We start from the raw sequence: 12170 nt of genomic DNA on the forward strand, positions 1-12170 counted from the left end.
ATAAATTCACCGCGCGCGTACACGTAAACAGCCTCGTTCTCGAGAGAATCAAGTAGCTGGAAGTGCCGTTCCATTTTCGTCGATAGCATCCGCGAAAACGGCGGGAGCGCGTCATTTCGCACGACTTTCCATCAGCCTTATCGGCGATTTAAAGACTCTGCAGAGAGAGAGAGAGAGAGTGAGAGAGAGAGAGAGAGAGAGAGAGTGAGTGAGAGAGAGTGAGATACTTTCCAAAGTCAGAACAGCTTATCGTAGCGCCATTTGGAGATGCGAGGATAGCCGCGCGCGTGTACCGCGTTATCGCATCCTCGCCGAGAACGACCCGCTCTCCCGCATATAAGTGAGGGGGGAAAAATACTAAACTCTAATTTCAAAATCGAGCGACTTCGCGCGCTCAACTTGCGAGAATACGGGCTAACGGTGCAATATAATCTTTACGAGCGGGCAAAAATCCCGCACGCGTGGAAGGCTTAAAACCGTAAAAGGCGCCGGAAGATTGCGAGTATAGGTCCTCTCTCTCTCTCACTCTGACGAATCTTCCGATATTTACGGTCAGCGGCATGACGGAGGGATGGTCAGTGCCATTACGGCCGGGCCGAGTCGCTTTACAGCCGTCGTTACACGCGACCCTCACGCTCCCTTATTCTGGCACCGAGAGACGATCTACGCCGCGTTTACGACGCGATTCTAGTAGAAAAAAAGGGTAGTTGCGTCACCTCGTGTCGCTCTAGTTTAATTATACCCCCCGTAGATTAGAGCTGAAAAATGACTGCTGGCAGGTGTACACACCGAGCGCAGCTGTAAGCTAAAATTTTGTTTATTGGCTTTTTTACGCCCCTTAAAATTTCTAGAAAATATACGAGGTTATAAAACTTGTGTATACGCGTGTGTCAGACTTTTCCCTCGGTGCGTAGGCTCGAGGCCAGACTAACGCAGATTCTGCTCTTGGAGTGTGGTAGTATCGAGAACGTCTGGCTGTTGGTGGGATCGACTCGGTTGTCGAGTAAGGTACTCGCCGTCGAGCTCGCCGACGTGTAAATGTCCAGCTGAAAAATAAAAGCGGGAGCTTTCGAGCTTATAAACTATCGGAAACGCGATGCCGCGCACACACAGATGTTACATTCAATTCCGCGTTCATCAGAAGAGTCTCGATCTCCCTCTGAGCTTTGCTGGCCTCCTCGGGATTCATCTGCTTGAGCCGACAAGCTATTCTCTTGGCGAAGAGGTCGTATTGGTCGCAGGACTTCCGCATGGTTAGTCTCGACCGTGTCGACGACATCGATCCCTCGTCTCTCGGCTCGACCCTCTGCAATACACGACGCAATTCACTTAATTTTCTATTTTTAATTATATCCCCCGCGGTGAAATGTAGCATTACATCAGCTTTTTTCCTTCTCAATTAAAAACGTGTAACGAGAGAGAGAGAGAGAGAGAGAGAGAGAGAGAGAGAGAGAGAGAGAGGGAGATCGATAATTGGATTTTTATTAAAATAGAAAGCGTTGGCTGCACAGCTGTTTCTAGAAATTCCCCGAGCGATGAAATATTTATGGAGAGAAGGAGAGAGAAAAAATCGCATCGCGCGTTTCATTTCTCTCCGATAACACGCTCGCGCTCACTTCCATATGCATTTCGCGCACCTGAATCGATTCGTTCTCGTAGACGACGGGATCTGACTTGGTCCTCCTTCGCGGCGCTATTTTCAAGCTGCCGCTGGCTCCGCCCGCGAATCTCGTCGAGTGGCAACGCTGGCAGGAATTTTTCCTCCGCTCGAATATTTCCATCGCGTCGTCGTCGGCTTTGATGTGGTTCGGCCACCTTTCGGATAAACAGCAGCTGGCTTTCGACGTGGAGGTGAGAGCGGAGCTGGGGCTGTCCTCGCAGTAGTTGCTGCTGTAGCTGCTGAAGCTGCCTTTTGCTACCTCCTGTATAACGACAGAGCAGCGACATCTGTAAATTGAACTTCCGCAAACGCGAAGCGCGACTAACCTCAATGCTCTCGATTTCGTCGACGTGGAGGTAGTCGTAGAGAAAGAAGAGGTCGTCGAACCAGCGAAGCTCCGGCTCGTATCTCGAGCGATTCGACATGGCCTCGACCATCTTTCTCCACTCCTCGACGTAGGCTCTCCTGACCTGGCGGACCTTCAGTATAACCTCGATCAGTCCGACGTTGCTGCGGTTGACTCCGTAGCGGATAGCTTCGTAGGCCAGACGTCTTTCGCGGTAGTCGAGGTAGGCCGGATCATCCTTTTTCCAGAGACAGGGCTGCTGCTTGTACAGACGCACCAGCTCGCCGATCTGACACTCCGTCCACTCGTCGTCGTTGCGCAACGGCGGTGTCGTAACCTCGCAACGGCTCATGGCATGCTTGCGCAACTACTTAATTTATCGGCGCTTTTCTCGAGACATAATTTTTTTCCTGCCCTAGACGCGACGAACTCATTGTGTATACTCGCAACTTTGACGAGTCACGTCGGTTCTTTTGTTTGCACGCGATTGGAAAATAAGAAAAACACGAGAGCGTATAGTGCAGAAGAGGACGGGGAAAGATCGTTAATCGGCAAATCCGGCTTTCATTAAGTAATCCCATCGCGTCCCCTGGGAGGGACGAAATGCAAGCGCTCGGAATCCAGCAGGGAAAAGCGAAGTAGCCGTGTCGGGTCCTTTTTATCAGCGAGTAATTCCCCTCCTTCCATTTGACATTTCGACTACGAAATGCCGATCTGTAGCCGGTCGACGTTTTACTTGTAACTGATCTCTCTCTCTCTCTCTCTCTCTCTCTCTCTCTCTCTCTCTCTCTCTCTCTCTCTCTCTCTCTCTCTCTCTCTCTCCGGTTAAACGGCTCGAGGGTGAGCTTTTCGACTACTGCTTGCCCTGGTTATACACTCTTTTTCCCCCTTTTCCAGCCTCTCTCTCTCTCTCTCTCTGCACCTTCGTCATCTCTCTCTTTCGAAGCGCCACGTGCAACGAGCCCCGGCTTCTCTTTTATCAGCGACGACGTCGACGACGAATTCGTCCCGATCGTTCAACTTGACTTTCAAAGGGAAAATTGCACCCGCCCCCCCCCTTTTTCTTTGAACTTGCTACTGTACAAGTCCTTTTTGCCCCCCTCGTCGCAGAGGTTATTTTTCATGCGGTAGCGCTGCTCTCTTTGAGGGATGAACTTTGCGGCCATGGAAATGCATTTTCTTTATGCAATTTTAATACTCGCCCCATCGCTTGCATAGTAATACAGTTACAAAACCAGCTCTGCAAGCTCTATTTACATCAAAAGGAAAGGGCGAAGCTGCAATAGTCCGCGGGAAAGTTTAAAATAGTAAACGTTCCAGACGAATTTGGGGAAGCTCGTGCATGTATAGACAGCTCTGGTCGCAACGGGAGCTTTCGAATAGTTAGACGTGTAATCGCTGTCCGTGGAAATTCCGATTCCGCGATTATTGGCTTTCCAAGTGTCCTTAATTCTTGAGGAAGAAAGCTCGCACTCGTGTTTGCATACAAAAGCGTACATTCGCGCTGACCGTCACGTCCGTATTCCCCATTCCATACATACGGGAAAATCCTGCCGTTATTCGATATTCGCAAGCTCCGCTTCTATATCTCGAGTAATATCCGATCGTGATGGAGGAATAGAATAGAGTCCAGAGATTTTTTCGATTGTATTGTATACCGAAATCGGCAAGCAAGCCTCGCCTGTCTCCAGGATACAGCAACACGCGCGTTTGCATTCGCAGGCTAAATAAACGTCAGGGTGGCTCTGCTAGCCTTTTGCACCTGTCGCAGAGCATCGTGTGTCTGCAGCCTGATTTTCACGCTTGACTGACATCTCATTCGTCGCTCGCCCCGGGGGTAGACGACGGCACTGCTGACGAGCTCTTTCAATGCCGTATAATCCCGTCCCTCTCTCTCTCTCCCAAAATCATTTTCCTCAATTTTCCCCTGCGCTCGCTCGGAATTCAATTAGCCGAAAGCTCGCGACTTATTTTCCAGAAATTCAAACATTTGCGCGCGAAAGTGAACAGACGCGATGAAAAAAGAGAAAGGGAAGCGGGAGAAAGATGGCTAGGAAGAATGATTAAAAGAAAAACTAGCTGTGCTGCTGTGCCGCCAGCGGCGCAAGTTGATGTTTGCACTTAATCACGAGAGCTCGTGCCCTGAAGCAGCAGCAGCAGCAGCGGCAGCTGCAGCGAGTTGTTACTTGGCGTTTGAATTGCCAGTCCCGCAGGCAGATTAGACGCGCTCGGGGACGACGACGTGTACTGTAGATATAGGTACACACACTTTGTTGGAAGCTTCTGTCCTGCTTGAGTTGCTGCCGGGCAAACACAGACGACTGCACACATATACACCAAGCTTCTTCCCTTTTTTTCCCAACTTTCTTCTCTCGTTAATTCAATAACGCGCGCGATGAGAGAGCTTCGCGATTGAAATTCGAATTCATAACAGAAACGGGTATCGCGAGAAAATTTTCTCCCCGCGTATACGGACGATGTATTTTGATCCCAGCCAACTACGCCGTTATGCCTCCTTCCCTGCGAGTAAACACGGCTTTCCTCCGCTTTTCCAGGTATACTCGCGGCGTTCTCGGATATGGAAACTGTCTTTTTGGCCTGCATCTCGACGCTCCTGCCTCTGATCGTCGCCCTGGGAATAGCATTTGGCATCAGGTGAGTCTTTCTCTCTTTCCAGTGCTTTGTATTTTAGATGCGTTTTTCTCTGCGTACAGCCCGCGAAAAAGAATGAATTTCGCGCCGACAGAGGAGAAAAACCGCTGGGGGTTATTGCATTAGGAGCCCCGGCTGTTTTCTCTTTTAATAAAAGCGGACGTAAAAAGCGAGCTTTACTCTAGCTCGACGTTAAATTCGAATCTGCTCTCTCGCGAACTGCGACGACGACGTTTCTCGCTGCGGCTGCGGTGTATATATAGGTATACGGTGGCGAAAAATTAGCCGCGGGCAGCGAGGCTGTACCGCGCGCTCGTTTCGCGGACGATATGTACGCGCGGACAAAGTGAGAAGTGAGCTTTTAGTGAGATGAGCGAATTACGAGGGCTGCCGCTGCAGCTCTCGTGTAGTAAAAGATTTTATTAAGGCCGAGCGCGTACGAGAAGCTAAAGTACTACATGCGTCTTTTTCGCTTTTAATCGGCGGCCGTCACTCGCTCTCGCCCTCCGCGAGATGAGCTGTGTACACGTACCGCGTGCTTGCGCAGTAGTATAGGTCGGGTTTTGCTCAGACCGGAGAGCGGAGAATCGATGCGGATAGAAAGAGAGCTAAGTACAGAGGGCATACTAACAAAGCTTGACGCGTTTCAGGCACGTGTGGCGAAAGTACCGGGAACGACGGAGCAGCACGGCGAGCGGTTTGCCCTGGTACAGGGGCGTCTGCTCGCGGGACGATACGGCCGAGTCTCTGCACCACCGGCCCCATTCCTCAGGCAGCCAGACCATCCAGCCGCCTACGCAGATTCTCTCCGCTCAAGACGTAAGTGTAGATTTATGCTCGAGTCTGTGATCTATATGCATGTACATTCAACTTGGCGGAGCTTTGTTTTCGGCGCGCGCGGATATATACCGCCTGCTGAGAGTAGCTCGATCGATGAAAGCAGCCGCGGACGCGCGTGTGCGCTGCTCTGTAATAAAATTCAACTCTTTGAATTTAGTTCTGCCGGAGAAACTTTTCGGTGCAAGGAAAGTTCGCACACAACGCAGCGAACTCGTCGTCGCTTAAACTTCGCCATACACACAGACTGTCAAAAAAGGCAGCGTGTGCGCGAGCGGAGTACTTTAGAGCGGCGAGGTGTGCAGTGTGTGTACCTCCTTTCTCTCCTTTTTTATTTTTCGAGCGCATCGGGGACCGGTCGGCCACTTCGACTACTGTGTCTGTGTGTGTAGGTTCCTTTTTCATCTCTCAGCTAAACCCGAAGTCTCTCTATATAGTACACAGTGGCAGCGATCCGATGCAACGCGCCGGCCGGCCGCGCGCGTTAAAAGTTTGCGCGCAGTAGTAGCGGCTGCAGAGAAACCAATTTCTGAACTTGAATCGAGAGAGAGAGAGAGAGAGAGAGAGAGAGAGAGAGAGAGAGAGAGACAGAGCGGCGCAGATGGTCTCGGGTTTTCGATTAGCGTCAGCTTGCGCACTTTTTTCCACTCGGATTCAATTTTTAAAATCTCGACGCCGGACAATTACACCAACTTCTGCGCGCACGGAGCGATTTTATCAAAAAATAATTCGCTGATCCTCTTATACGCTGCATCTGCGCTGTACGGAGGGTCCATGATCAAGCCTGGGCAGCTCCCGCGAGGCTCAGCAACGCATTAACTCATCTTAATCCAAAGCGACGCTTTGGTGTGTTATATGCAGGAGCTTTGAATCGAGAATCATCAGGAAGCAGCTCTCGTTGACTATGGTTTTGCCGGAGAAAAACGAGGATTACTGCGGCTGTGATAATTGTTCTTTCTTTCTTCTTTTCTCCGCGAAAATTATTCTTTCGTCTGACAATTAGGAGCGATTACTCTCGGGAGGAGCTTTTATCTTTTGACGACAAGTTTGTAGCGGGGGACTTGATGCCGATAGACAATCGGGAGATGATAAGGAGCGACTACTCGCGAAAAGCGTCGAAAAAGACGGAGACGAGGACTGACTGCTGAGTGAGCGGGTTTTCTCTCGTGAAACTCCGAGATTCGATTTATCGGGTCAGCAGCAGCAGCGGCAGTGGTTATCGGTGTACACTGTTCCTCCATTATATATACTTATACGTCTCCCGCAGTCTTCGACGACTCGTCGAATATTTTAAACGAAAATAATAGTAGAGCTTGCGAATGATAAATTTCTTCTCAAAATCTCGAGGAAGCAAACGCGGCGTGTATCGGCTGCAAGACGAATGACTTAATCCTCGGACGATCGTGTTTATACTCTGCAAATCCACCTCCAATACGGAATCGTATAGGCTAATCTCGGGACTACGCTCGCAGCTACGCTCGTCTGGTTGCCCCGACGCAGGCGTGCCACTGTCCTCCCTCTATCTGACGAGCTCCACCTCCTCCGTATACATAATCGGATGATATTTTTCCCCTTTGTTTACGACTACTAGTCCCCGTTCGCTTATGTATAGGTATATACAGTAGAAACACATCGGCGTCTCGCTTTAATGCCCTCGCTCGCGAGCGTCGGGAAGTATTTCATTTTTACAATGGGAGCCGGCTGCGTTAACTCGCCGGCGCTTTTCCCGCGCTGCAGTTTCCCTTGTCAAAGTTGCGGAGAGAGAGAGAGAGAGAGAGAGAGAGAGAGAGAGAGAGAGAGAGAAAGCGCTAACTCTATGAAATTCAATATGATTCAACGGCAAAGTTCAACGCGCCCGAACTTTTGAGCCGCCGACTTTGCCAACTTTATTCGCGCAGCAGCCGTTCTCTCGCGACTGCAGCAGCTAGCGGGTGAGAGAAGCTCTTTAATGCGATTGTGTAGACCTTCGACGCATTCGCGCATCGGAATGAGAAGTCTCCGGCAGAGTCGTATGTATAGCGTGCGTTATAAGGTAGCTTTGTTTCTTGTTCTAATTGCCGACGAGAGAATCTCGTTAGCCGAGCGGCTACTATGCGCTTATATTGCTTTTTAACTGCAGCAATATTCTTTCTCTCTTATATTCGCCTTGACTAATTAACGCCTCGCTCGCTCTCTCGGAGGAAAGCTCATAATTATAATTCAAAAGCGGCGCGGAAGTCAAGGTGGAGGAGGCGACGATTGTCAAAGTGGTCGGAAAAACTAATCTAATTTCGAGATTCCGGCGACAGTTCGATGGAGCTCGTCGCCGAGCGCCTAATGAGTTCGCGAGGGCTTGTTAGCTCGTAGTCACTTTTCAGCTCGGCGCGCGCGAACTGGTCATCCGAGTTAAAAAGTCAAACTTTCTTTCGCTCGCGCGCCTATACGCTCTATACCTACCTACTGCGAGATTAAGTTTTTGTTTCTCTCTCGCAGCCGCGCGCGACTAATTAGCCGCGTCGAAGCTTTTGATATCTCATCGAGAGACGATGCCGTGTACATCGCGTAGGTACACGCGAAGGATGTGTATGTATAGAGGTTGAAAAAAAGGAGCTTAACGATCTCAAAGTTTACCAATCTCTGCTCGGCGCAGCCGCGAATTAATGTAAAGCCGCTGCTGCTGCGCGAAATTTCTCTTTGGCGCGCCTCCTGTAAAAAAGAGGAGGAAAATACAGCTCGGAAGTTCGATGAGAAAGTTGCTATATGTCGGCGAGGCTCTGCATTAAACCGGAGAACTGCATCTTCTTCTCTTCTCTCTTCTCTCTCTGAAAACAAGTTGTAAGCCAACCGGCGTGGAAAAAGTCCATAAACTCCGCCTAAACTCGAGGGAAAAGCTAGTTTCGCTTTGATAGCCGCTCCGCCGCCGTCTTCCGCTTTATCCCCGACACCTTTCGCCTTCTTACGCTAATTTCGTAATTAACTTTACGACCCAATTTGCCTTAAAAGCTATATGTAGCGCCGAGTCCGATCGATATGCGTGTGTATTTTACGCTTGCCGGAATCGAGGAGTTTTCAAAGGACGATAGCAATAACGCGATGATAGCCCGGAGATATTATATTACTTCGCGAAGCTCTGTATTCGAAGCGAAGAAAGCAGAGAAAACACAACGATACATAGTAGCAAACATTCTCCTGGATGACTTTTTTAGCAGGCTGCGAAATTGCGGACGAGAGCGACAGAATGAAGAAATATCGTAGCAGAGTATATAGTAGGCCGAGAGGAATAAGACGCGAAAATTCACTCTCCTTATATTAAACATCTCATTATATCCACGGTGCCCATTTATACGGCTCGCTCGAAAGAAATCGAGTTCCGCTACGAGTATAAGTCGAGGGGGTCCATTATCAAGCCTTTCACCGCTTAATATACCTGCTCGCGCGCACCTATAATATATGAAAGCTGCGCTGCGCGACTCTTGCATATCCTCGCGCGCAGCGCTAGCGCAAACTCGGCATTTAATTCTCGGCACTGCGCCACACCGCAGCACTGCGGCGCACAACTTTTCCCTCGATATATATCCCCCTCCGAGAGAGAGAGAGAGAGAGAGAGAGAGAGAGAGAGAGAGAGAGAGAGAGAGAGCGAGAGAGAGAGCGCGCGATTTCCAGTTCACCGCCGAATCAGGTCCCCTTTTCTCGCGGCGGCGGCGCCGAGCGATTATGAGTCGTCGGATTCCTTTTTCTTCGGCTATATAAGCTTTCGGAAGTTCGGCGATCGTATATAGCGTTGGTCGTGCGCGACTATGCGACACTTTACGTGCTTTGCGCAATGGTTATACGCGCTCGAGTCTGGCGCGCGCAGGTGAGGGAACAAACGGCTGAGAATAATAGGTCAAGGCGACGATGTAGGTGCGGCAGCGCGAAAAAAATTTCTCTGGAGGTCGAACTGCACTCGAGAGAGTTGAGAATCTCTGAGAGTGCAGCAGCAGCAGCAGCAGCCTATGCATCGCACAGCCTCTGCATCTGCCCGGTTCTTCTTCTTCCTCCCCTCACTCGACGAGAGAGCGGACGGACGGGTTCTACAGCCGAAAAAGCCTGGGAAGGGCCGAAGATAGAAAGTTCGAAGAGGAGGAGGAGGATGAGGAGGCGGAGGGGAGGGATGAGCTGGTATACAGCGACATGCAAGTTTCGTACAAGTGCCGTAACATAGCTCACACGATACTCGTAAAGAGGACGAGGGGAATTAAAGTGTGTGCGAGCCCGCAGACGCGCGACGTACCGTTTTCGCCTGTGTGTGCAGCGCCGGGAGATTGCAGCCTGCCGAGCTGCTTCTTCTTCGTCTTCCTTTTTTGCTCCTCGCCGCGCGATATGTGTGTGCACTTCTGGGTGTATACCCACGAATTTGAATTTGAGATTATATACGCGCGCTTTAATTTTGCAGCGCGTACGTACATCAAGCTGTCGCTCAACTTTTCTCTCGTGTACCTTCTTTCTTCCTTTCGGCTTTTTTTTTAATTATTCAAGACTTTTCTTCGACGATATTACGCGATGAAATAACTGCAGTAGCGGTGGCTCATTTGGGACAGTCGAGCCGTATCCTTGGGTGGATCTTAACAAAAATATAGATTATACCCAAGTACAGGCACATGAAAACTTGAAAACTTCTTTGTTTCACAGTATCTATCCCTTCGTACGCAAAATCGAAATTAGGGTTAGCAGTGGCAAACTCGAAATTTCTATTTCAAAAGGTCCGACAATACCAAACGTTGTGGAACTCTCGGGACAATAACGGGACACACAACCCTCGAAGCAAAAAGTAGAGCGCGCGACTCTTGAACAATCGCGTTCTATCTGTCTCTCTCTCTCTCTCTCTCTCTCTCTCTGTTCCTCCTCTCCTCGTTCAATTTTCTCCGCGACGACGGCGCATCTTGCGATTGCAGTTATTGTTATTAATTGAAAAGCAACGTGCTCTCTGCCTCTCTGCGCCTCTCGCTTCTATACGGTCATTAAAAGTTGCGCAGCAGCGCCAATACGAGTAATTCCACGGCGCCCTAGTTTTCCTTTTTATTAAATCCTTTCTCTCTTCCTCGAAAACACTACTATATTATACTCGAGAGCGTTCGGCCGCGCGCTATTTCCGAAATGAAATTCAATATTTACTCGGGAAAGCTATATACCGCGAGGAAGATTGAAAAATTAGCATGAAACGCACGACGCATATACAGAGCGTTTTAGAAGCTGGCTCTCGCTGCAGTGGAAATTAAAAGCTGCACGACTGCTTGTTTTCGAAACAAAAACGTTTGGCGCTCGCTCTCTCGCGAAAAAAGAAGAGGCTACTAAAAGAGAGCGAACATAATGCGCAAAACACCCGCTTCCTCGTTCCGTCTCTCTCTCTCTCTCTCTCTCTCTCTCTCTCTCTCTCTCTCTCTCTCTCTATCTCGCTCTGTCGGAGTTTCTTCTTTTTTCTTCGCTTCTTCTTGTTCTTTTTCTTCTTTTGGAGAGCTCGCGCGCGCGCGAGCGTATGCAGCATTCCGCACTCTGACACTCCTGGGAGGTCCGCCCGCAACGATCCCGTGAGACTTGCAGCTGTGTGTAGACTTTAAGGCAGGCGCTCCATCTACGCATATTACATAATGCGCTCGTGCATCTATATCGATCAAAACTCGAGTAGCGCGCGTGCATTATTCACTTTTGCGGATATGCGGCGTTGGCTGAGTGATGCTGCGATGCGCACCTACAGCTTCTCCAGACTGGGCGGGAAAAACGATGCGGCGAAACGCGGGGCGAATCAAGACTGCACAAGGCTGATGGAAATTAATTTCCGACGCTCGCTCAGCGCGTGACGGACGCGGGAATTCCCGAGGATTGACGTTTCTCATATATTCTCCCGAATATGCAAAGCTCGCTCGGTGGTTCCGGATTGTTCGGCTGTGCGGAATATCTATATAACATGTCGGATGAAGGCTGTGTTGCTCCAATTAAATCGAAATGAAACTCGATTTTGGAGAGCAAACGGCGCGCTGCAGTTCTCACTTTGATGTGTGTGTGAGTGTATATAGTATGTAAAGCTTCTCTCGCTGTTGACGACGTTAATGATAATTGCGCGATTGCAGCGAATTAATTCCCTTTGCGAATCTGTTCAATTTGCCGCGTATATCGCATGTATATAAGCTTCTGCTTTGCCGCGAAGCTCGTTAGACCGTCTCTGTATACATAATCCATAGTGTACGCTATAGCTACAATTTTGCGCGAAAACTCACTTGAAAGCTCTCACGACAATTATTAAGGACAATTTTTGGTGGCACAAGCATATACAATTTTTAACTGAAAAGTGATCCCGTTGAAAATTGACACTGCGCTTTAATCATCCCGACAACAGCACGAAATAAAAAACAGCAATATAACATCAAGGGAATTATTACGCGAAAAGCACGTCGCTGATGACAACACACTGCAGCGCACGCGGACGCGCAATAAAGTTTATAACGCCGCGATGCGAAAAATGAGATACACGCGCGCGGGCTGCTGTATATATACGTATACGTGTACATACACAGCGTATACTTGAGGTAGACGACAGGTGTTGCCGGATCGTGCCAATGTGCTTTTTATTTTTTTTTCGATAAACGCCTGATATTGATACGCAAATTTTTCAATAAGTTGAACGCATTATCCAGTGTATGTATATTCCGTTATTACCTC

At 49.3% G+C, this 12170-nt stretch overlaps 2 protein-coding genes across 2 annotated transcripts in view; one reads left to right on the top strand and one right to left on the bottom strand.

Moving 5' to 3' along the window:
* LOC100680338 overlaps positions 1-12170 on the top strand; it is a 98539-nt gene that overhangs the window by 18900 nt on the left and 67469 nt on the right. Inside the window, exons 4-5 of the mRNA XM_008206942.3 lie at positions 4562-4661; positions 5309-5477. Of these exons, the coding sequence (XP_008205164.1) occupies positions 4562-4661; positions 5309-5477 (269 nt within the window). The remainder of the gene's footprint in view (positions 1-4561; positions 4662-5308; positions 5478-12170) is intronic.
* On the bottom strand, positions 800-2511 carry LOC103315915. Its single transcript, XM_008206941.4, has 4 exons — positions 1987-2511; positions 1638-1922; positions 1121-1306; positions 800-1046 (listed from the first exon to the last, which is right to left on the bottom strand). Exons 1-4 carry the CDS (start codon positions 2356-2358, stop codon positions 891-893), a joined length of 999 nt encoding a protein of 332 aa, XP_008205163.1. The 5' UTR covers positions 2359-2511; the 3' UTR covers positions 800-890.

Source organism: Nasonia vitripennis, chromosome 3 (genome assembly GCF_009193385.2).
Source record: "Nasonia vitripennis strain AsymCx chromosome 3, Nvit_psr_1.1, whole genome shotgun sequence".
Lineage (NCBI taxonomy): Eukaryota > Metazoa > Arthropoda > Insecta > Hymenoptera > Pteromalidae > Nasonia > Nasonia vitripennis.

What these genes read in the sequence shown, in the direction of transcription:
- LOC103315915 (XM_008206941.4), bottom strand. Translation starts at nt 2,358, where the DNA reads ATGAGCCGTTGCGAGGTTACGACACCGCCGTTGCGCAACGACGACGAG. An exon ending in ACGAGAACGAATCGATTCAG is followed by an intron (nt 1,307 to 1,637) that starts GTGCGCGAAATG and finishes CGTGTATTGCAG; the next exon opens with AGGGTCGAGCCGAGAGACGA. An exon ending in TGATGAACGCGGAATTGAAT is followed by an intron (nt 1,047 to 1,120) that starts GTAACATCTGTG and finishes TTTATTTTTCAG; the next exon opens with CTGGACATTTACACGTCGGC.